Source organism: Lepidochelys olivacea (assembly GCF_965140295.1).
Source record: "Lepidochelys olivacea isolate rLepOli2 genome assembly, chromosome: 8".
NCBI lineage: Eukaryota > Metazoa > Chordata > Testudines > Cheloniidae > Lepidochelys > Lepidochelys olivacea.
Window position 1 is genome coordinate 2,074,734 of NC_140418.1, and position 25,427 is coordinate 2,100,160.

The 25,427-nt window shown below is 48.2% G+C and overlaps 1 protein-coding gene across 3 annotated transcripts; it reads left to right on the forward strand.

The window, feature by feature from the left end:
* Positions 1-755: 755 nt before the first annotated feature.
* On the forward strand, positions 756-18,537 carry LOC311524607 (serine protease inhibitor Kazal-type 6-like). Of its 3 annotated transcripts, none has more exons than XM_084635864.1 (10): positions 756-1,054; positions 1,776-1,798; positions 4,777-4,901; positions 5,213-5,258; positions 6,496-6,623; positions 6,769-6,814; positions 14,761-14,838; positions 16,377-16,402; positions 17,166-17,291; positions 17,384-17,500. In XM_084635864.1, the coding sequence occupies exons 1-9, from the start codon at positions 997-999 to the stop codon at positions 17,266-17,268; spliced, it is 633 nt and encodes a 210-aa protein (XP_084491990.1). In that variant the 5' UTR covers positions 756-996; the 3' UTR covers positions 17,269-17,291; positions 17,384-17,500. The 3 variants fall into 3 exon arrangements, with proteins under 3 accessions (XP_084491990.1, XP_084491992.1, XP_084491991.1); XM_084635865.1 differs by lacking the exon at positions 17,166-17,291 and adding an exon at positions 18,331-18,537 and having other exon boundaries at positions 770-1,054; positions 17,384-17,499; XM_084635866.1 differs by lacking the exons at positions 14,761-14,838; positions 16,377-16,402; positions 17,166-17,291; positions 17,384-17,500 and adding an exon at positions 8,627-8,839 and having other exon boundaries at positions 763-1,054.
* The last annotated feature ends 6,890 nt before the right edge of the window (positions 18,538-25,427 follow it).

Consider the following 25,427-nt stretch of genomic DNA (forward strand, 5'->3'; position numbering starts at 1 on the left):
GGCAGCTTCTGGACCCAGAGTCCTGGTTGTTTGGTTAATACAGAGAGATGGATAATGGAGGGTTGGATAATTGGGGTTCTACTGTATTTGCTAATAGCAGTTGTGGACAGGTCATATGCCATTGTAGGCAACCTCAGTATACCATCCCCTCCATAAACTTCAAATTCAGTCTTGAAACAAGTTTGAGAGTTTTCCCCCCACTGCTCTCCTTGGGAGGCTGTTCCAGAACTTCACTCCTCTGATGATTAGAAACTTGCATATTCTTTGGCACAGAATTCACCCCACCAAACATATGTTAACCTTTATCCATTGTTTCCAAACCCAGACTTTCAGCTGAAGTCCTAGCTGACCATCTGTCAGTGAGAAACCTAGCACAGCAAGAAAACCCTGGAGAGGATGGGGAAGGACAGTATGGCAAGTCCTCACACCTCCCTAAGTGTCCGTAGAATGCGTGGAATCTGTAGAGGCCCAGCTTCAGGCCCCTTTAAAGTCTCATGTAAACCCTATATTCGTCACCCCAAATAACTGATTCAAAAGCTGTTGCACTCTAGAATATCTTACAACATATGTAATGCAGTACGCAATCTGAATAGCATTCAATGTAACAACTTAATGGCGTGGTCCATCCACATTACCAGATTCCTCCCTCCAATTTCATAGCTTCCACCGCATAGACAATGTGCTCATTGTCCAGGAAAAACAAAGGACCCACTGTACAGCAAGCTTTGTTAACAAGCTGGGTGCAGCCTGTGTGTTTATTGCATTCTCCTGGGCATCTCGCTGATAAGAAAATGTTCTTTACAGCTCCGTACAAGCCTCAATAAAAACCAGCTAGCTTCCAGAGCCAACAGTGCTGTTAGGGTGGTGATTTCACAGTCAAGGTTGGGGAGATACACACATTATATCTCTGTGAGCTCGGGCAGTGGAATCTGAGAAACATCATCTACTCAGCAGAGCAGCTACAGACTTGACTCCCACTCACCCATCACCTCCACCATGAAGATAAGAGGTGTCTTTGGGCTGCTCGGTCTGGCGCTTTTCAGCTCTTTTTCCGGTGAGTTGATTTTGTTGTAGGCTGTGTAATGCCTCTTGGCAGATATCTCTAGCCCTCTTGAAGCCAAGAAGTCAGTGATGTATGCACAACCTTAAAGAGGTGACACTGAGCTAGGGTTTGTGCCAAGAACAGTTCCAAGCCAGCGGGTTGGTATGGGATTTCTCTTTGGATGAAATTCATTCCTGTGCAGAGAGCTCCTGCAAGGCCTCTGTACCACTTAAGTCCTACTTGAACCTCTAGGACGTTACCAGGACTTGTGGGTCGCAGAGGCAAAGTTCACATTGCATTTCATCATTAAGGAGCAACCAAAAACTCTGTTTTTATTAAACAATCAAAAAATTCCAGCTGTAGAACGTTATCTGATATTTACTCAGAGGAGATATAATATTAGCTGTGGCCATCAATACAAGAAGGAACAGTTGGTTTCCTGAGTTAAGAGTGTATATTTGGTTATTCTTTAGGATTAATGTTTCCTAATGGAAAAGGAGGACTTGTGGCACCTTAGAGACTAACCAATTTATTTGAGCATGAGCTTTCGTGCTTTTTTATTTTTTATTTCATGCTCAAATAAATTGGTTAGTCTCTAAGGTGCCACAAGTACTCCTTTTCTTTTTGCGAATACAGACTAACACGGCTGCTGCTCTGAAACATGTTTCCTAATGGATGTTTATCAAAGATGCTGCTTTGTTTTTATCATTTTTGTCTCTGTTTTTTGTTCCAGGTGTCGCCAATGGGGCAGGTCAGGTGAGTTTCAGATCTTCTTTGTCATTTTCCCCTGATCCCTAGGTCCATCACAGATAGGCACATATGGAAAACCACTAAACACCAATGAAAGAATAGAGGTGCCTCAAAAAGTGAAATGACTGCCTTGCTGTAGAATTGAGACAATGGATCCCTGGGATTTGGATCCATTGTTTCCACACGGTGCAACTGATAAAAACAAACAATAACTACTAATAATATAGGGTGAAATTTACCCCAGCATAGAGGGCCAATGCAAGGCCAATGTACCGCTTAAAGCCCACTTAAGCCCTAGTGCAGAGGGGTCAATTTAATCCATAATGCATTTGTCAAGGCCCCTTGTTAATTTAATATACTCCATGTGCTTTTTAGTTCAAACACAATTGCATCATAGTGTCACATGTGATCAAGTATCCCTTGCCTTTTGTTTTAAAAGCTACACAAAATTTCAGCCATCTGAATATAATTAAAGGACTTCAGTGAATAGTTCATAAAATTGACTGATTCCAAGAAAATCACCTCATTTTCTAGTCTCTCATTTTCCACCAGCAGACTACATTTTACCTGAATGTTTTGGCTATGTGAGAATATTTGTTGCATGAGGATGGTGGGCACCATTATAAAAACCTACACAGATCTACGGGTGGTGTGACAAAGTTCCTCCTTTACCTTGGTGGGTCCTGCTCTTATTGGCAGATTTGCTCGCCTCAGAGATTCACGGCAGCCCTCAGTTTGGCCACTTTCGTGGCTCAAATCTGCTGTTTTACTCAGATAACCTCATCACCAGCCAGCATGGGGAAAAGGAAGGAAAACAATACCCATAGTCTCTGCTGATCCACCATGTGGGTCGGGGAACAGCCCAGAAACCTTCCCCTCTGGTGGAACGCACAGGGCCCTGTGGCCTGCAGCTGTCTAGAGTGCCTCCTGGAACAGCTGGGCGACAGCTACAACTCCCTGGGCTACTTCCCCATGTGGCCTCCTCCCAACACCTTCTTTATCCTCACCACAGGACCTTCCTCCTGGTGTCTGATAACGCTTGTACCCCTCAGTCCTCCGACAGTCCGCGTTCTCACTCTCAGCTCCCAGTGCCTCTGGCTCTCAGCTCCTTACACACACACCACAAACTGAAGTGAGTTCCTTTTTAAATTCAGGTGCCCTGATTAGCCAGCCTGTCCTAACTGATTCTAGCAGTTTCTTCTTAATTGGCACAAGGTGTCCTAATTAGCCTGCCTGCCTTAATTGGTTCCAGCAAGTTCCTGCTTGTTCTGGAACTGCCCCTGTTACCTTACCCAGGGAAAAGGGGTCTACTTAATCTGGGACTAATATATTGGCCTTCTAACAATCTCCTATAGCCATGTGGCCTGACCCTGTCACATAGGTAATTTTCAAAAGAGCCTAAGGAGGTTTTCTCCCAAATCCCACAGAGGCATAGGCAGTTCCTTGGTCACCTCCCAGCTTTAATTTGGGGCTCTGGTAGGTTTTAGTCCTTCAAAATCCACGACTGGGTTTTCCCCATGGTTATGTGTTCATCCATTTGAGATCCAGAACCATTACCCAGACTGGGCAGATCAGCCCTTTCTTTATACAGCTATCAGAGTAGCAGCCGTGTTAGTCTGTATTCGCAAAAAGAAAAGGAGGACTTGTGGCACCTTAGAGACTAACCAATTTATTAGAGCATAAGCTTTCGTGAGCTACAGCTCACTTCCTCAGATGCATATCGTGGAAACTGCATCCACGATATGCATCTGAGGAAGTGAGCTGTAGCTCACGAAAGCTTATGCTCTAATAAATTGGTTAGTCTCTAAGGTGCCACAAGTCCTCCTTTTCTTTATACAGCTAGGGTCTTTGATCCTGGCCTTCTGTAACAGGTAATCAGCAGACAATGACCCTCTCCTCAGGGCATCATTTCAGAAGGCTGCATTTTTGCATAACCAGAGCTGGGGAATTTGCACTAATGTCTCCCTGGGGATTCCCCAGGAAATCCACTTCACACTTATTGTCCCAAAAGTCCATCCTTGTCCGGCCCATTTTCCATGCAGTCTTTTGAACTCCCAGGCCTTACATCTGTCACATCCCCCCGAGAGACGTTACATACAATCCTGGCCCACAACGATACAGAAACTCAAAACAATAATGTCTTTGAAGGATATGGCAGGAAATTGAGGTTTGAAATCCTAGCTTATCTTTTGAGGCTCAATCTTTATTGTCTCCCAGAAGGCGACCAGTGTCAGCGTAAAGACAACACAGAGAACATGCTCCAGGCTGAACTTCGAGCTTGGCAACATTTTTCAACTGAAACGTTTTTTGCTAAAAAAATGCAGATTCAGGACACAACCATCCAATGACCTTGAGTCCCTTTTGTTGAATTTTTCATTTTAAAAAATCAGAAAAAAATCAGAACATTTCATTTCCACATTTTTTGAGCAAAATATTTTCAGCTTGAAATGGCTTTTCGCTTCAGATTTCCCTCTAACTGTATTTTGAAAAAATCAAAAATGTTTTAAAATGCTTAAAAATCAAAACAAAAGGTTTAGTTCCCTTTTCCATTTTCCAAAAATTTTGAAGATTTGGGAGTTTGGTCCAAACGGAAACTGTACCCAGGTATAAGAGCTCTGTGAAGCTTCCTCTGCAACCCATCCCCCCTTTTCACGTATATATAACTTTTTGAAATTACCAACAAACCAAGAAAAAAAAATCATTATTCACCCAGCTCTGGTGAGCTCTCCTTCCCCTCCAGAGCAGGAGATCTAGAGGAACCTAGGATGATTACCACCCCTTCGCCTCCCATTCAGGATGGGGGGAAACGTTCTAGTATGTCCTATAAAGTCTCTGTTAAAGGAACTACAAGGGGATGGCACATGCAAAGAGTGGGGTACAGGTGGGGGAGGACCACAAGGCAAAGTGGATACACAGAGAAGCACAGAGCTATCAGGTGTAATGTTGTAGTAAAGGTCACACCCAAATGACACTCTCTTTTGCAGCCTCTTTGCAGTCTCTATGCAGTGCTTCCCAGTAGAGAAGTTCCTTGTCCCAGGATGATTGACCCAGTCTGTGGCAGTGATGGTGTCACCTACCCCAATGAGTGTTTGTTCTGCAGAGAAATCCTGTAAGTTCTTAAGTAACTTCTTCTGATTAACCAAAGCAGCAAAGCAGCACAGAAAAGCCCATAGTATAAGCACCACTGGGCTGGGGACGGACGAGATGGCTTGATGTGATTCTGCGACTCATCGTTGTGAGTCTGGTATTCACTGATCAGAGATCAGTCCAACCAGAGATCACTTGGGAGCTATCTGATTTAAAGGAGTTTAGTTAATTGTATCAGCATCATAGAACTGAAGAGATGTAATGAGTGAGATTCCTGCAAAGTGCTCACAAACTAACCTCTCTTCACATACTCTTCTCTCTTTCTCTCTCAAGACGTGGCAACAAGATTGTCAAAAAGCATGATGGAAGATGTGTTCAGGTACAGCCAAATATCTGCTCTGTTCATTGTTATAACCTACTTCCTGATACATTAGCAATGGCATGTCCTCACAATAGAGACAGTATGAATGTGTAACCCACACACTCCTGGGTGTGGTGCTCTGTCCCTTCTAGTGCCACCAAGACCACTTAGAGATTAATGAGTCGGCTACTGCCTTCGCTAAGGGTCACGTGGCTTTTAGCTCATGCAGTAGAGGCTCATGCATTTAGCTCCAAAGGTCCCAAGTTAAATTAATAGGCAGCAGGTTTAAATTAATAGGCAGCAGGTTTAAAACAAACAAAAGGAAGTATTTCTTCACACAGTGCACAGTCAACCTGTGGAACTCCTTGCCAGAGGATGTTGTGAAGGCCAAGACCATAACAGGGTTAAAAAAAGAACTATATAAATTCAGGGAGGATAGGTCCATTAATGGCTATTAGCCAGGATGGGCAGGGATGGTGTCCCTAGCCTCTGTTTGCCAGAAGCTGGGAACAGGTGACAGGGGATGCATCAGTTGATGATCACCTGTTCTGTTCATTCCCTCTGGGGCATCTGGCACTGGCCACGGTCAATAGACAGGATACTGGGCTAGGTGGACCTTTGGTCTGACCCATAGGGCCATTCTTATGTTTTTATGTTCGGTTCGATCCTGCCCACCAATGACTGGGGTCTGTCGGTGTTACAAATGCACTAGCAACCGAGCTGGGAGCAACAAAAATTTCCATTTTGCAGGAAATTCTGCAGTTTTGAAATTTGTTTTTGTTCCAAACTTGAATGAAAACAAATTTAGAAATTTCCCATAAAATAAAATTTTCCAAAATACCCACAACACTGTTTCAGTTCAGTTAAAACATTTTGTTTCAATTTTGAGGTTTGATTTTCTATTTTATTCTAACATATAACAGAATATAAACATTGAAACAAAATGTCATTCGGAACAAAAAATCCCAACGTGGAATTTCAGTAATTTTTGCCTTGAATGGTACATTATGTTCCTCCAGAACTGTACACCTTATTACTTGGGATTGTATCTTGCACGTGATATAAACACCACTGACCTCAGCTTCGCCTTTCATGCAGCCTTTTCTGCTTCCTACAATTGGCCTTGTTCTCCTCTTCTTTTACCTCCTCCCGGCAGACAGGGGAGAGAGACAGCAAGCCAGTTACAATCCGATCCCTAGAAGAAGGAGAGGGAGGGTTATAGATTGAACCTTGTGTTGCCTTGTGACTGTTGCAGGTTGACTGCACTGGCTACATGAAAACACCCACAGGTCAGGAAGCGGCCTGCACGCTGGAGTACAGCCCAATCTGTGGCACTGACGGCGTTACCTATGGCAACAAATGTGCTTTTTGCTCTACTGTCGCGTAAGTTCCACAAGAGCTGCTGGGCCATTACAGAGATGTATGGACATTTCGCTCGTCGTGTTGGTTCCCAGGGTGCGATGCGGTGATCTAATTCTTGAGAGGCTGCTCTGTGTTCATCCACCCTAACCTTGCTTTCTTCCCGAAGGAATGGAGCAGACGTTGACCAGAACAATGATGGAGAATGTCCCCAGGTAAAGCCCAGACATCAGCCTTATTAACTGTTTATACGTATATATGGCATACCTTCAATTCAGTGCGTCAGCATGGCCAACCTGAGGGAAAATATCTGTGTTATGCTGATACCGTTTTCAAGGCACTTGGCGACAAGACTGGGAATATGATAGGAGACACGTGTTAAGAGTAGCCCAGAGCTGTCAAATGTGATGGGGTAACGTTAACACAGCCTTCTAACACACACCTCGGTGTGCAGAAAAACTCCAAACCCTCAAACTCTGAGATCTGCTGGTATCGGCTGCTCCACTAATTGGGAAAATGGGCTTTGCCATGGCTGTTGTCTCACCCCACTCCTGAACAAAGAAAGCTGGCGAGTCAATTATTATCAGAGGCGTTGATTAGCAATGAGCAATAATTCCTCTGTCTTTGCCAGTCTGATTTGCAAGGCCTCTTCCTTCTTTCTCAAGACCCTCTTCTGCTGCATACCAACCCCAACCAGGAACTGGCCCATGGACAATGGCCAGGCTTAGGGGCAGCTGGGGAAAGTAGCTATTTATGTAATGTATGCCTTTGTTTCTCTTCTCCACCTTCCGCATGTTGCGGAATGACATCAGAGTTCAAGCTCTTCAAGGCAGAGCCAGTGCCTGTTTATATAGTGCCTAGCACAACAGAGCCCTGATCCTGAGACGGGTCTTTGGGCACTAGGATACTATAAATATTAAATATTTACACAGTACATGAAAAGATGGGAGTTGCCTTACCAAGTGGGGGGTCAGTTCTAGGCAACTCCCATCCTTTCATGTACTGTGTAAATATATCTACCTACTGTATTTTCCACTCGATGCATCTGATGAAGTGGGTTTTAGCCCACGGAAGCTTATGCCCAAATACATTTGTTAGTCTCTAAGGGGCCACAAGGACTCCTCGTTGTTTTTGCTGATACAGATACACAGCTACCACTCTGAGAACTTTAATAAACACCCTGACAGGCCAGTCAGTGTTACATGACATAGGAACAGCCATATGGGTCAGACCAAAGGTCCATTTAGCCCAGTATCCTGTCTTCCAACAGTGGCCAATGCCAGGTGCCCCAAAGGGAATGAACAGAACAGGTGATCATCAAGTGATCCATCCCCTGTCACCTGTTCCCAGCTTCTGGCAAACAGAGGATAGGGACACCATCCCTGCCCATCCTGGATAACAGCCATTGATGGATCTATCCTCCATGAATTTATCTAATTCTTTTTATACCATGTTATAGTCTTGGCCTTCACAACATCCTCTGGCGAGGAGTTCCACAGGTTGACTGTGCGTTGTGTGAAAAAATACTTCCTGTTGTTTGTTTGGGCATGACAGCATGCTGATGTTTGTCCTGCAGCCACCCAACTCTGCTGGCATCCCAGAGCACCCCCATCGGCCCTCACAAATCTAGCGCCCTCTTGAAACCTGGTTCTCTTTCTTCAGGACCACCTACTTTCTACCTAATCCCCTAGCCGAGACAAACACTGCAGCTGCTTAGCCCAGAGGAGTCTCATTTCTCTTCTGCTTCCCTTAGAATTCAGTTCAGATCCCCAGTTACTGGCCCACAGTTCCCCCGGGTCCCTCACCGGTAGAGGTGTAAACTGGGTTTTAGCAGAAGCATTCAAAAGTTATTGGTCCCTTTCCAAACCCCTCTCACTGGCTGGCACAAAATGACTGTCACAAGCAGCAAGGAAAAGGGACCAAGCACCAAAGAAGTGCTCTGTATTTTAGCCGGTTAGCAGAGTAAAGGGGGGAGGCTATTCCTCCAGGGCTACTCGTTGCTAATCAATCTCTCTCTCTCTCTCCAGACGAAGTAACAGAAAACTTCACTTCAGGCAGTATGGGGAATGCTGAATCCCCAGTGGTGCCAAGCTGATAGTGGCCCTTTTGCTTGCACTTTCCGCCAGCAAAGCCCTGCAATGAAATACCTTCTCCCTTCACCCCAGATTCCGGCAGCTCACCGGGGCTTCTCGGTCCCTCTGTTGGCTTGATCTGTAAAGTAAACTCAGCAGCATGCTTTGCCTCAGTTTGTTCTTTGGGCAAGGCGTTATGGCCTCCAGGGTCCTGGCCCTTAGGTACCATCTGACTGTAATAAACATGATTAGTAATGCGAACACGTGGGGGAAAGGGAAATGAGTTGCAGGGGAGCACGTCAGTCACTCATCCAGAGGTTAGGGACTATGACAGTGGGTGGGTGAGGCCCTGTGGTCTGCAATGTGCGATGGCGGTGGTCCCTTCGGGCCTCGGAATTGGAGTCTGTCTATGAGACCACAGAGTGTAACGCCAGTAACATGCACTGGGTGGCCCTCTTACTGGAGTTTATTATGCAACTTTGCAGCATTATAGCAACTCGCTTTCTGCTTTGATACAAACCAGGGGTTCTCAAACAGGGGGTCGTGAGGTTATTAGGTGGGGGGGGGTCTCGAGCTGTCAGCCTCCACCCCCAAACCCCACTTCGCCGCCAGCATTTATACTAGTGTTAAATATTTTAAAAGTGTTTGTACTGTATGGGGGCGGGGGGAGGGAGTCACGCTCAGAGGCTTGTTGTGTGAAAGTGGTCACCAGTATAAAAGTTTGAGAACCACTGATATAAACCATAGGCGCCCATAGAAACTGTAGCCCATAGACCTTGGGCCGGGCTCTTTGCTTAACCAATGCCTGTGTCTTACAATGGCACTCGGGGGGGAGGCTGTGAGTTGTGTGTGCCTCGCATCGTTTTGCCCGCCTGGGAGCGTGAAGCCAATGAAAACATCCGTCGGTGAGTGTGTGTGACAGAGGCGGTGGTGTGAATTTTGACCCGCATGAGTGTGAGTGACACGTAGCAACCTGCCATCTCAATGCGCCCGAATCAGCTAAAGAGCATGCAGACAAATGAACCCCCCCACCCTCCGCGTGAGGGTGACAACATCCTGCATGACCTGACACCTGCTCACCTCTCTGTCCTTTCTCCGCTTTCCACTCTCTTTCCGCGCAGCTGATGCATGCAATGTAGAATCCATCTCGTCTGGTTTATAATCTGGGACTTCCAAACACCCCTCCTGGCCTTTCTGACTCCATTGCTTGGCATAGCAACAGTCCAGCCACCTCCCTTCATGGGCTAGGCTGCTGTCTCCCTCCTTCTAGCATTAAAACGAAGCAATTTTCAGTAGAAGACTTAGTAACTTGACGTTCTCCATATTTCCAGTTTATCAGTAATTCAGTGCAATATACAATGTGGTTTCTGGAGCGTCTGTACCCTTCCTTCGCCCCAGGCTATGGGAACAGGTAGTCCTGTCATGTCAGAACAGACACAAGGAGCCATGCCAGTGGGGGAAATGAGGAATCGGTGTCTGTTCATGACTCTGCTGCCAGCGTCCCGCAGGCTCCTCGGTAAAGCCCTATACCCTGCTCTGCCACATTGTTTGGCAGCACCACTCCAAGTCTACAAGGGAGAGGTGGGCTGTGGGTTATGCCATGGCTCCTGGTTGGCTAACCAGGGTGTAGCTTCCCTGGGGAAGAGCAGAGACATGAGCGTGGCAGGGAACTCTCTCCAACTGTGAATCATTTTGAATCTGTGACTCTGAATCACAAACAGGAGTTGCCAGGGCTGCCCTCCCTATCTGCCCCTCCGAGGGTGCCCCGCTGGCCTCTGCTGTGCCACGGGTTCTGAGGGAGGCAGGCCATCCGGGTCAGCACTTGCCCCTGGCCCCATTTGGCCTGCGAGAGGCTCAGAGAAGATCCCTCACAGGTCAAATGCTCCTAGACAAATTAGGCAGCTAGGAATTTCCACACCTGCTCAGAGCAGCCAGCGGCCAGTTCCAGATGCTGCTGGGAAAGGTGAAAAAAACCATCATTCAGCTGCCAAGACTTGGTGGGTCCTCTGGTCTAGTCCTCCACTCAGCCCATGCAGGATTGTTTCCTAGGGCACATTTCTTAATGTTTTGCTCAATCCAGCCATGCTCCATCACATGATAAACTCTGATCCGGGGAGGTTGTGGGGTCCTGCTTTGAGCAGGGGGTTGGACTAGATGATCTCCTGAGGTCCCTTCCAACCCTGCTATTCTATGACCACCCTGTGATTTTGTCAGCAGTCATGTTAGCTGAACTGAGGTTGAACACTACTTAGCATGCAGAGCAAACCACATTCAGCGCTGCATCAGCTCACTGTGATTAAAAAAAAACTGAGGTGCCCATACGCCATGGGGCTGGGTGACCTAGAAGGACAGAACACATGCTATAGTTTCCCTCAAGAACACGAGTGTCTTAATGCAAATATTCCCTTTGTTTACCTCCTCCTGTCCTCATTTAATGTCTTGTTTCATAGACATTATCACAACACACAACACACTCAACAAACATCACGTGTGACTGACACCATGGTAATTTACCAGTCCTAGCCCGTTCCACTTTGATGACATTTTTATAGGCTTTGGCAAAGTTTCCTCTGCCACTGTCCAGCATCTCTGCAAATGTTTAAGAGGCATCTGCACTGGCATAGGAGTAATAATTACGTTTCAAAAGACTTAACCAAACCCAGGTTTTTTTAGCTGCACCAAAACCAGACACATTTCAAACCTGTCTTGGATTTTTTCAGGGATGTTTGTGTGATGGGGCACTCTTCACTTCAGCCCCTGCCCCCAAGTCCCATTGCGGGGCACCATGGACTGACCTATCTTTGAGCAGCTCTTTGGTTTATTGTATGAGGACCTGGCTGGTGCTAAGGAAGCAAAAAAACCTCCTGTTCTCGCACAGATAGTCATACTAACGAGTTAGAGCTGATATCATCTGTACGTGCACACCATTGCCTGGTAGTTCAAAGGTGGCTTAGCAGTTCACATGTGACACATTTAATTGTGACTTACCCTATGGTAAATATTCTGCCCTTGTTTCAGGAGTACTGGGATCTGAGGTTTGGATCCAGCCCACCTCTGGTTTCAGTGGCAGGTTTATACATTGTGAAATCCTTTCTCCTGTCCTTGTAATTCTTGGGGGGCTTTCAGAGCCGTTAGCAATGGCAGTGCTGTATGAGCCACTCTCCATTCTTGGTTGAACTGACCTGAAGACGATAGCTCTTCTTTGCTGATGTGATTCTTCTAGCCGCTTGCATCCAAAGGCACCATGTGACAATACAGGTGCCAGGAACCACAAGACGCTAGATCTCACCCAGCTCTGTCTTTATGCAGGAAGCCCCATTGTTCTCAATGGAACTGTCTGTCTGGGATGGGCAAATGAAACCAATATGTAACATTCCTTGTCTCAAAGGACTTGTTATCCCCTTTTTACAGATGGGCAAACTGCATGTATGTGTTGTCTCTCAGGTTGCACAGAAAGTAAGTGGAAAGAGCTGGGCAAAGAGCCCAGGTCATCTGATTCTTCAGCAGGTGCCTTCCTGCTGACACCAAAGGTAGGACTGGGGCCAGGATGTATTCTCGGGTTTTAGGAGACCTGAAAAACAGCTTATAGCCCCAGTTTAAACAGCTGAAGGAGGAGCATCAGCATGTCTGATCTGGGACTCTGCAAACAGCCATGAAATCATATCACTTTATGCTGCCTCTCTCCACCCCAGCTGAACAAATGTAGTCTTGACTTCAAAAATAGAAAGGGTGCCCCAAATAATTGGTTTCACACCCACTCCATTCTCCTGGTGTGAGTCATTTCCTACATGTCCCTTAAGAGCCAGCCTGCTGCACTGCAAAACCCCACTGCAGGGACTCAGGAAGGGCCCCGTAGCAGGACAATTACCAGCCTCCCTCCTGAGTCACTGCTTTGAAAGTTCTCCCTTTGTGAGACTCCTGTGATTACTGGAGAAAGGGAGATTACCATTGGCGGAGCCATTTAGAAGCCGTAGTTTGTGACTTGCATACTTAACCCAGTTCTCTGGGTTTGATGTGGATAGGGCAGCATTCCTAACGCCTGGGACGGAGCCTCATAAACAACAGCTGGTTCCTAGGGCCAATGATTACTTGGGAAAGGAGAGGGAGAAAGTTTTCATAATGCAAGTGGGGAATGTGAACGTGCCCGTGCGTATATAAAGAGATGTACATGAGCACTCTCTGTGGGTTTCTTGCTGAGAGAGCATCTCCAGAGCAGGCTGTTGGCCTTGCACAGAACAGCCATGAAAACAACAGGTTACTTTGTGCTACTCGGCCTGTCTCTTTTCTTCTTCTTCTCTGGTGAGTAACTCTTCCTGCAGCTTGTACATAGTGCTGTCTAACATCTCTAGCCCTAGGGAGCCTTGATTACTGGATGTCAGGGGCAGCAGCAGCAGGGGGTGAGATAAAACTGAAAGGGAGCAAATAATGCAGCACCGATGGCTGCTAAGATTGGGCTGAGTTTTTAGATGGATGTGCTTGGAACTGCATCTCTGCCTTTCTAGTGTTCCCAGCCAGTGACTGCTGCAGCCCAGGTGTTTGCCCTCAGGAATGGCAGTGACGACAGATATTTTAAGTGATTGTTACAGGATGTTTGTAGAAAGCACATTTGCAAGTGTGACGTTTGGCACCAGCAATCTGAGAACTGTGCTCCAGTGTTGCCAAATCCTGTGAGTTTATCATGAGTCTTGCAATAGCTGGTGTTTTTCTTAAAGCCCCAGTTCCTGGAAGCGTGTGATTAGGACAGAATCTCAGTGTTCATTCAAAAATGTCTCGTCCTCGAGAGTGTGAAGAAAAGCTTGAAAACAGGAGCCGAGGGACCCCCGGAGATGCAAAGAGCCGAAGGCAAATTAAAACCCCTACGTGTATTTATTCATTTTTTTAAAAAATCTCATGATTTTCAAGCTAATCCCATGATTTATTGAGCCTGGCTCACGGTTATTGAACATCTGGAGTTGGTCTCCACACGGATACCCAGGGACTCGCATGTCCCGTTCAAACAGCTCCAGTTCAGCGTGTTGCGCGCTTGCCAGAGAGAATCCACAGGCCGACAACTGTTTGCCGTTGTTTTTCAGTGAGCTAGTTACAATAGCAAACGCTCTTGAGAAAAATCACAGGCTGTGTGTGGACGAAGAGCGGGGAAAGGCACGGAATAACTGATTGATTATGGCTTATTCACCCAGCTCAAAGTGAGACTTAATTAGGGCAGAGATCCACCAGAGCTCTGGAGCTGCCTGCTCCAGAGGAGGAAGACACCAGAAGGCCCTGTGGTCTTATATAAGCCAAACAGGCACCTGAGAGCACAGCTGACAAGTCTCGTCACGCTTCATCTGTGACATTTTACGCCAAGTATTTGTTGAGCTGATTTCCAAAAGATTTGCACATAAACTGCAGCTTATGGTCAACACAGCCTGTGATGTTCAGTGATCAATTGGGGCTTAAGCTGCTCTCCAGAGCTCTGCTTTATTCTGTGTCCAGCTGGCCAGGCATAACAACAAGGCTGTCACAATGCCCTGCCCAGTCTCTGGGAAGCTCAGCCCTTAAAGCACATGCCCCAGTACCACACAGCCTGCCTGAAGAAGTAGCAGTAATAAAACATGGAGATGCATAGAAATTGCTAGCGCAGGTTGGATGAGGTGGATGGGTAATTGGGGCTTTGGAGGGGACCGGGCTAGGATGTCTGGGGGGTGCTGGGTGGGTGGGGGAGAAGGAGGGATGGACGTTTAGGGGGCAGTTGTGTGGGGAGGGGAGGCAGAGTGGCTGCCTGGCTGGTGCCTGCAGAGCAGGTGCATCAGTGGCTCCTGGCAGCCAGGAGTGACTGGCTGGATGTCGAAGGCTCCAGCCAAGATGCCTGTGCCGTGCATGGGTGTCATGAGATGCTGGGTCCTTGGCAGCCCTGAGAGGAGGGGTGTTAGGGCAGTGCCCATGTCATGCCAGCACAATGGTGTTCCAGTACTTCTGATTGCCAAGACGCCATCTCTCCTTCTGTAGTGAAGAGCTGGGTCTAGGGGTGGGGCGGGGTCTCCCTGGGGCCAGGAGGACCCCCCCAGAGTCCAGACCCGGCTCAGCTGCCGTCTCTCCTTCCGGAGCAGAGAGCCGCCGTATCTCCTGCTCACACTGGGCACCTTCCAGCCAGGCTGAGCCCCTTGCACCGGGACCTGCTCCTCCAGGTACAGAAAACCCCTGAGTGGGGCTGGGTAAGGCCTACACCGCATAGCCCGTCCCAGAGAAGCACCCCACAGCCAAGTTCTCCGGGGCCAGCAGCCAGGAGCAGCCCAGTGCTGTCGCCCCACCAGAGCCACTCAGCTCCCTGTGAGGGAATGGGGACCCTCCAGATGCCCCTCACAGAGCCCACCTGCCCTCTCTCCAGGCACCCTCCCTTCCCCCTCCTCTGGCTGACCACGACTCCCTAAGCCCTCTCCCCACCAATTACAGACCCGACACTCAAAATGCCCCCTTCCCTCTCCCTACCCAACACCCCCTTGCTCTCTCCAGTGCCTAACGCCAGCCCCGCTTGGCATCCTCCCTGCCCCCCCAGGTACCCCGCCCACCCCTGCGGCTCTCACCTCTGCCTTCCCCAGTGTTGCCAATGTAGTGATTCTGTCACAAGATCTAGCCAAAGTCGCCCGATTTCATTGCAAGTGGCAGTTTTGTGATGTGTCGCAGAAAAGCTGGAAAAAGCTCAAGCAGACCAAAAAGTCACCAGCGCTAACGACAAAATCGCTAACCTGGCAGCAGCGGGGAGGCAGCAGCGAGCCGCGATGGAGGCCCTGCCTCGTGGGATGCGAAGCTGGAGCCTCCCTTAGTCCGAACCCTTCTTTAATATGGGTTCAAGCACCATGTTGGAGTGCATGATCTAGGCCCCCAGGATCCTACATTCACCTATACCCCGGCTGTGAGGTTCCTCCTTAAAGCCATTGCAATGTCCCCCAGCCGGAGAGAAGGACTCAGCTCGAGAGCTTGCCTGCAGGCTGTCTGGGGGTGAGGAAACAGAAAGGGGATTGATTGTCTGTTGAGGCTGACAGAAACAGACAGCTGCCATGATTCTTCCTGGCTGGCTCAGGAAAAATCTAAGCACAGCTCGTCCTGCTCAGTATCCCTGCACGGGGTCTCCCTGTGTCCTGACCTCGACGAAGCGGTCATGGGATGAACCACTGGCCACAGGGCTGACCAGGAATCTAACATTGACCACCAGGACTGGCTAATTTTCCTAAGCTGATGCCCCTCCCCCCCTCCTTCCAGGGACCTTGTCTCTGCTTCATGTGCTCTGAAGCCACAGACAACACCAGCCACCTTCAGTTATGCAGACCTGCTGCAACCTAAAATGCTCACACAGCTTAAAATATATTTTTTCACTTCCCTTTGAACCCTTTGCCTGCTGAGCGCTGCTGCAATCACAGTATTGCCACGGGGGTTAGCGAGCACCCCAAGGAGTCTGCTGAATGTACCCATGATGCAATGCAACAGCTGAGTGGCTGTGATAAGTCACTTCGTATTTTTGGTCAATTAATAAAATCCTGTACAACGATTCCGATCATTGATTTACTAGCCCTCCCCTCCCCCTACATGCAGCCTGTACTGCAGGAGATCATATTCAGGAAAATACTGTCATTTTCAAGGTTTTTGTAAATGAACTCAACTTTCACTCAGCTTCCGTCAGATAGTTGGTGGCTTTGTAAAATCTTGTCTATCTGTGGTTTTGTTCCAGATGTGGCCAGTGAAGACGGGGACCAGGTTAGTGCAGCTGTTTCTGCTTGTTACTTTGCACTTCCCCCCGATCCCAGAGAAATGGCTTTGTAAGGAACAGCTCAGGCCTTGGAAAACCCTAAAAAACAACAGGAACCGATGGGTGCTTCCAGGGTCCCCCAGCGCTCGTGGCAGTGTAGCCTTGTATATGTGACACAATTATATAGCTGGGCTGTGGGACACAGGCAGACCCACAAGATGGACTGTCCATGGGATGAGACCTGAGCGGGCTCAGACACCACAGTGTCTGCAGAATGTATTCCAGAGCAGAGTCACACTGCTCCTTTTCCTTCTAGCTCCACAGCCCAGTCTTCTCACAGGAGAGAGACGCTGCAAATAGGTACTACGCAGGCTATTTATTTCCCAATAGCAGAGTCAATTACTGGAACGTGACCAAAGCCAAACCAGCTGTACAATGTGATTAGAATCCATATCGACACACTAGCATGCTGGAGACATTTACAAACTCTGATTCGCTTGTCCATCCGGTGGGAAGGGACCAAGAGTTATGTTAGACCAATGCCTGTCTTAACCTTTCCTAATAAATGGAAGCTGCAGGACTGGAGCTTGTTCACCCAGTTTCTGAGTGCCTAGGAAAGGTCGGTGCACTCAGTTGGGACAGTCTGGCTCCGATCCGGAGGGAGCTAGCTGCACTGGAGGCTGATTGGTTTTAAGAGTGTTGATATCTATTCGCTTCTGACATGACTGGGCCAACCTGTTTGGGAAACCAGAATTTCCTCTTGATAAGTAGGTGGTTACAACCCTGCGGAGATGCTCCTTCTGATGCCACATCCATTGGCCGTGGAAGGATTTCTCTCTCCGGGGAGCAGACAATACCCTTGCTGCTGTTTTAACTCCTCTCAGTAGAAAGACGAGAGTAAGTGAGTCAATTGATTATCAGTGCCATGGAAGAAAAAGAAGGGGGGGTGGAGAAAGGAGTTTTAACGGGTTTTATTATTACTTTTGCAGTTTGACTGCAAGGAGTTCATGGACGACGGCATGTACTGCACAAGGGAGTCCAACCCGCACTGTGGCTCGAATGGCATGACATACGGCAACAAATGTGCCTTCTGCAAGGCTGTCAAGTAAGTGGAAGCAAGTCACTAAAACGAGTAGAGCTGCTCTGGCTTCCCGATTTTCTTCCCGGCAGGGAGGCCCTCTCTCCATTTTGCTTCTGCTTCTATGGACCAGTCTATAATTCTGGCCCAGTGAGAGGTTTTCTGAGTGAAGCGCCTCACCCAGAACAGACCCGGATGAATCCAAATTCACTAGAAGGCATTTCCGCTCCCTGAATGAAATCCACCCATGCAGGGAGTTGGCCCACAGCCTGTGCCCCCAGGTGAATCCCTCCTGAGCCTTCTTTTGTGAACTGCCTTGGTGCACAGCCTCTTCTTAAGGTCAGGTTTGACAAAGCCCTCGCTGGGATGATTTAGTCAGGAATCAGTCCTGCTTTGAGCAGGGGGTTGGACTAGATGACCTCCTGAGGTCCCTTCCAACCCAGATATTCTATGATTCTATGATTCTGTGATTCTGCTGCACCTCCGCGAGGGGTGAACTGCACCTCTGAAAACTTCAGGAGAGGTGTCCACAGGGTTCCCAGGGCTGTGGGAGCCACCTGCCCCATGGCAAACATGTTAACTCAAAGTTTGAATGGGCTCAGACTGACTGTCTTTGTGGAACAAGGTCTAAAACCCCAAAGGAAAAGCCAGAGGCCCTTCCCATCCAGACCACTCTGCCTCAGGCAAGAAGTTAAAAAAGGGGCCTGACCCTTCCTCTGACACATCAGGAACTGGCCAGTGTCTTGGACAGACAAGCTGGGCTGTTCCCAGGCACCAGGTCCTGTCCTGTGTCTGCGGCACTGAGCTGAATGTCTCTTATCCCCAGCAGTGCCTGAGTCTGTTTTGCTCCTTTTGTAGGAGAAGTCATGGAAGTATTCGACTGCAGCATCTTGGAAAGTGCTGAATCCTCCTCACTGCTGAGTGCTGAAAGCTTCCCTTTTGCTTTCACGCCAGCCATGGCAGATCCCTGCTCACAGCCACGGTCTCCACATGCCCTCTCCCCAGGAGCTGCTGGTGACGACAGTGTCTCCACTTGGCCTGCCCAATAAAGTGAACTCAGCAGAATTTGTTGATTGTTTCCTTTGTCCGTAACAAACAGAGAAGGGCTGAAGTGAGACAATGCCTGAGGATAGAAAAGGAGGACTTGTGGCACCTTGGAGACGAGCAAATTTATTTGAGCATAAGCTTTCGTGAGCTGCAGCTCGGTTCATCGGATGCATGTAGTGAGCTGTAGCTCACGAAAGCTTATGCTAAAATAAATTTGTTCATCTCTAAGGTGCCACAAGTCCTCCTGTTCTTTTTGCGGATACAGACTGACACGGTTGCTACTCTGAAACCTGAGGATAGAGTGTGTAATACTGAGTTACTACAGAAAATTCTTTCCTGGGTATCTGGCTGGTGAATCTTGCCCACATGCTCAGGGTTCAGCTGATTGCCATATTTGGGGTCGGGAAGGAATTTTCCTCCAGGGCAGATGGGCAGAGGCCCTGGGGGTTTTTCACTTTTCCCTGCCGCGTGGGGCACGGGTCACTTGCTGGAGGATTCTCTGCTCCTTGAAGTCTTTAATCCACGATTTGAGGATTTCAATAGCTCAGACATAGGTGAGAGGTTTTTCGCAGGAGTGGGTGGGTGAGATTCTGTGGCCTGCGTTGCGCAGGAGGTCGGACTGGACGATCAGGATGGTCCCTTCTGACCTTAGTATCTATGAATCTATAATACTAGCGATGTGCACCGGGGGCCCAATTTATGGGAGATTCCTGTACTACAGCATCACATTTCCTTTTCCAGAGAAGAAAATGACAAGTACATAAAAAAAGCAGAGCAGGAACCACACCCAGGGCTGTGGCACCGGTTGATTAAGTCCTACATCAGTGTCTCCGAGAGAACAGCTAGCCTCGGACCTGGCCGGGCAGGTGTTAATAATTCTCACCTTTGCCACATATTCCCTGTGGTCAGTCGCTTTCTGGCTCGGTTCCCCCTCTGTAGCATGGGCGTCTTGTCGTTCCACTAAAGGTTGTGAGAGACCCTGGCTCAATTCCCTCAACTGCTTGATGGGCAAAAGGGATTTGCACCAGGGCTCCCCACGTCTCAGGGGCATTTCCTAACTGCAGCGTCAGGCTCTCTCTCTGGCCCAATTCATAGTTAGCACACAGTGGAGCAACTTTAAAAGGAGAGACTGAGACCGCCTCACCCCATAGTCCAGAGGCTCAGGGCCTCGTCTCAAAGGTGGGAACCCCCTGCTCAAGCCCCTCGACTCATCTGGCAGGTGGGGCAATTCAGCATGGTTCTTCCACGTGCCTGGCGAGTACCCTCACACCTGGGCTAGTGGTTACGAGGGAGGTTCCCTTTGCCCCAACAGGTTTGTGTGGCGTTAGGCATGCTGAGCCATGCCTCACAAGTCAGCCAGGCCTCCCCCTGGCTCGGGCATGAGATAGGGGGACAGGCGCCCGTCTGAGGCTGCGGGATGTGCCCAGGTGCGGAAACGTAGGTGCCTAGGGAAATTGAGGTGCCAAGTGAGTGTAGGCACTGGAAGAGTAGGCGGCAGCTGAGTGGGGGTGTGTGGACTACGGTGGGCCCTAAATCTGGGCATTAATTGCCTGTGGGTGAGATCCTCCTGGGAATTTCAGTGGGAGTTGGGTGCCTTAATGCCTTTGAGGATCTGGGACCAAAAGCCTTGTAGGGAGAGAGGGCGAAGCTCCCCTCCCCCAGGCAGTGCAGACAGGTGCATGGGGCTGTTACGCTCAGCTGGGCAGGATCCAGCACCTGAGGAGTTGACCTTGGGGGGAGGGGGACTCAGAAAGAGGGTCTAAGCTTATTAAAGGAGGAAGCTGCTGAGCCCCCTTCCTTTCCCTTCCCTTCCCAGGAAGAACAACTCAGCTGGGGCATAGCCCAAGAAGGAGGGCTGTGAAACCCTGAATCGAACAGGGGAGTTCTTGTGGGCAGGGGAGCTGGTTAATCAGAATAAGCTAGCTCCCAAAAGAGGGGAACTATTGTTCTTAAAGACTCTGGGTGTAAGTGGATTATTTTTGGAACTGACGGTACCTGCAGGGCTGTCCCATGCCATGAGGGGCTGCTCTGGGACAGCACCCATTTGCAGCTGCAAGAAGGGGTCGGTGCAGCTTTGGGTTGTATATGCAACTCATTAGGCCAGGGACAGGGAGCGGACAGCCTCTGTACCTTGGGCAAAATTAGGAACCTCTTTACTACAAAGAGGTAAACAAACTGGAGGGAGGTAGGGATGTGTGCGCAGCTGTTCCTTTCAATCTGTAGTGGGAAGGCAGGCGGGAGGGGGCTAGGGCTGGTTCTGGGCAGAAGCTCACCAGGGAAGCAGAAGGAGCGAGTGGCTGTCAGGATAATCCCTTTACTCACAGTGCCTTGCTCAGTGTTAGAAGAAAGTGACTCTGGCAGCGATCGTTTTCCACTGTCACACCACATCTGGGGCTTATAAAAATGCCTCTGATGAGTGCAGAGACTATACCAAGGATCCTCTGGGGAGGCCCTGGACTTCTCCACACCCCACCACCCCCAGCTTTCCAGGCTGAACTCTCACTGCCCTGGGTATTTTCCAGCACCAAACTGTGTTTGCCCGGTGCTGCTGCTTCCTCTCTTTGTTTGTGTGCAGCAGCTGGGGAAAGAGACACTTGCCTCAGTCCCTGCCCACCTCGCAGCAGAACATACACACCTGGGGGGCGGGCGGGAGGTTTGGGGCAGCCCTGGTTAAACGCCAGGTAGCACATCCCGGGGCTGGCAGCTTCTCAGTGTAACTTTCAAGGTGGGTTTGAGCCCCTAATTCAGACAAGCATCCAAACCTTTGGGCCATTTAGCTGGACGCAATCTGACCTCTGACTATTTGGATATTTGTCCATAACACTCCTAGGTTCTCCTGATGATATTCCTTCTGGTCGGGCATCGCTGTTACAGTTCAGAACAAAGGTGACTTTTTTTTGCCCATACACTTAGCACATCGAATGGCAGCTTGTTTTATGGCAAATCCCATCTGCTCCAAGATTTGTATAGACATTGCCGTTTCATGCAGTCTTAGGAAGCATCCAGGCAGCGACTGCCGTAATCCTGATATGTCAAGCAAAGCCAGCAATCCCAGACGTGAGCAGATTGGAGGTATTTTGTCCCAGACGCTGTTTAAACCTGCCAGATTTTTCCAACATACTGTACCTTCGTACATTTACCAACTCCTCCGAAAATATGATTAACCCTTTATATGCCTCTGGATAGATAGACAGCCAGCCAAGGCGCACTTATGGGGATCCTAAATTCACATGCTGTATGCTTTATCATACCACTGACGTTAACACGTCTCCTAATGAGATCCATTCCCAGAAATATCACTGCACCCCCCCCACCCGAGCATACCTTTCAGGCTGGAATATCCAGCTGCACCAGGCAGAGAACATTGTTCTAGGGCACTTTGGAATTTGATAATTATTCTGTATTTGGCTCTTGTTAGTGCAATTTTTAAAAGCCAAAATGAATCTCAGTGTGGCAACAAATTTAAATGAACATTATGCATGCCACGCTTGTCAGAGCAGAAGGAAGAAATTATGGGACGGCTTTCCCATAGGGGTGCAGTTACTAAAGTAAAGCAGGGAACACAGTTGAGCCCACGATTTTTGTGGACAGTCATGATTAGGGTCTCCAAAATGGTTGCCCACTCTAACTAGGGCTTACTTAATAACGGAGAGTTCAGGCAGCTTCCCCTTGTGTGCTGCTGCTGTGTTCAAACTTTTACTTTCCTGTAAGTAAGTTTGAGAACATGAAAAAACAATAATAACAGCGAATAAGCACGAGCTTTCCAGTCCTAGCTCAATGTTTGGCATCTTGAATTAACATTCTTCATGTTTGGATGGACTCCCTACCCCTGAAGCTTTTTGGCTGCTCTGTAAAGTGATTACAATGCAGTTTGCACAGCTGGGTAAGCCTGCCTCTGGCCAGATCCATGGCAGGCATCCAGCGGGAGTTAATAGGCAATCTTGCAGGGTCTGTGATTGTACCAGAATCCCACAGGTGACATGAGGTGATCGTAAGAATGGGTTACCCTAAGTGGTTGGTCCTACCACTTAACACTTCCCCTGTTTAATTAGCAGGGTTTATCCTCATTATGGGCCAAACTGATTCCTGGTGTGAGTGCAGCACGGAAGACACACCTGCTTACCCCAGGGCTCAATTAACATCACGAGGGTGGGATGGACAGTGAAAATCTACAGCACTAAAAGAAGCTGGGGGAGCTGGGGTGTGGTGGTCCCCTCATTACGTGAAGTTCTGTTCTACACACACATCCACTCTCCACCCTGCTTGCAGGAATATGGCAGGTTCCCTATTGCGCGTTATCTCTGACACATCGCACAAAGAGGGGAACATATCCCGTTGTGATATCAATCCGCTGGCTGGTACCAGGCTACCTCTTCTAACTGGTCACCAACAGCTGGTGTTTTCCAATTCCCAACTGCAGAGATCACAGAAGGTGAATTTTATCGAGTGCCTCTCTGAGTTTCAGAGTAACAGCCGTGTTAGTCTGTATTCGCAAAAAGAAAAGGAGTACTTGTGGCACCTTAGAGACTAACCAATTTATTAGAGCATAAGCTTTCATGAGCTACAGCTCACTTCATCAGATGCATCCGATGAAGTGAGCTGTAGCTCACGAAAGCTTATGCTCTAATAAATTGGTTAGTCTCTAAGGTGCCACAAGTACTCCTTTTCTCTCTGAGTTTCCTCACTCTAATCTGCCACCAGACAACCTATCAGAAAATATATTGCCCGGTATTAGATTTGGGCATGGGTTGAATTATACCTGGTGTAAATCCAGCATATACATGGGATGAATTTGGCCCATGACACACAATATTGATTAGCATTTTTCTATGTTCCAGGCACTAGCTAACACACACTCAAAGCATCCATCTTAGACAGATGGGTTACTGTTGTTGTCCCTGTTACACAAATGGGGAAACTGAGACAGGGAGAAGTGACTCACCCAAGGCCACACAGTGTGAGTGGAAGAGCCGAATTTGAACTCAGGAGCTCTGTGTTCTTGCCTCTAGACCACGCTGCCTTTCAAGACTCTGACTCACTTTATATGGCTGGCGGTTTCAAAAGGCCACTACACATAGACTTGCATGTTCTGTTCTTTTCTTAGGGAGTCAGCAAGTTTTTAGTCTTTGAAGAATTACAGTTACATTGTCACTTTTTTAATGAAGTGACCCTTCATGAGAAGCTCTGGCAGACAGCACAGAGTTTGCTTTCTGCTTTATTTGTTCTATATTTAGAGCCAATTCTTAGGACTGAGAATCTTCCCAGGAACCAGGTATATGACTGTGAGCTGGGATTTCGGGTATAGAGGATTGCCTACATGCTGTTTGTGACCACCTCTGTTCCAGGCCTGGTGTAAATAAAGCAAGTTACGCTTGGAGTATATGAGACTCTGAGGAACTGACCTTTGTGGTCCAGGAATTCTGCAGGTCATTCAGAAGGGAGGCGACGTTGATGTCAGAAGAGGCAGCAATCTCAAACATTTACACTTAGTTGAGGGCAGAGGCGCTAGCCATGATCATTAACTTTGGACCAGCGGGTTTGGCAATTCACACAAGCTGATCATGAGCCTCCATTGGTTTCAGTTAGAATGTGTCTAACTGGTGTGTTTTGGCAATTTCAACACGTGCTTGCTTTTCAACATTTTTTTCAAGTTGGGAAATTCATCTACACACTGACCCTCTCCCCTGAAAAACTTTGTTTTTGACAAATTGGCATTTTCCAATTAAAAAAATATTTCATCAAAAAATTCCCAACCAGCCCTAATCTCATCCACACTAGCCTCTGGAGGTTTGCCTGACCCTACTCCTAATGGCAATATTCCATTTGCTCCTGCCACGTTGTTATAACTGATTCCAAAGGCATCTTCCCACAGGCAATGGGGTTATATTCTGGGATAAATCCCCTCTTTGGCTTTGAGTGCATTTTTATAAATATTGGACATGCTTCCCTGTCATCATAAAATGTCCCAGCAAAGGTTTGAGGGGCAGCTCATCTCCTCTGAACAGGAATGGTTATATTTTAGAGGAGACAGGCAACATCCGATTTTCGTCTGGCTTCCCGGGCTCAGTTAAATGCACTGTGGTGAGTCACTGCTCCTTGTTCTCTGTTGACAAAACTTTCTTTCTCTCTCTTTCCCTTTCGAACACTCACACCCGTTCCGCTCTTCTGATGATGATGATCTAGGGCAGTGGTTTTCAACCTTTTTTCATTTGCCGACCCCTAAAAAATTTCGATATGGTGTGTGGACCCCTTTGGTAACCTTAGACATAGTCTGTGAACCCCCAGGAGTTCACAGACCACAGATTGAAAAGCACTGATCCAGATTCTTCCCAGACTCATTCACCTTTCAAGAGGTGCTTGATTTCTCCTGTCTCAGAATGTACTGCTGCCCTTTCGACCTGAGTGGTTAACCGAGATTCAGGGCCTTGCTGGGTTGTTTCTGTTTAGGTGGAGAAAGGGATTACATTAGTCAGCTATTTCTCTGGTGCGAGCCTGTTTATTTATAATCTACAGAGTCCTGTTTTGCTTAGTAGAAATAATCAGCAACAGGCAGTTTCCTTGCTCAGTTTCCAAGCCTGCTCCTCCAGCCAGCCATGTCCCATAAGGAACTCTGTCCTCTGCTCCCACTCGGGACCACTCTCAATACTGCTTCCCTCTCTGGCTTCTGTTTTTCTGTCTCGCACATGCACAGAACTACAACCAATCCATCCCCTCACCCCTGCATTTGCAACCAGTTCTAGGGAAACCCCGCAACCCACATGGCTTAGCGCTGATCATATCTTGCTGTGTGGCCCAGTGCCTTGGGCAGTGGCCTCCTATTATTTCATGGCCTCAAGGGGCTTAATTGCTCCTTCCATGGAATCTGAAAGAAGGGTGGTTAGCACACCCACTGGTTTTAACCAGCTCTG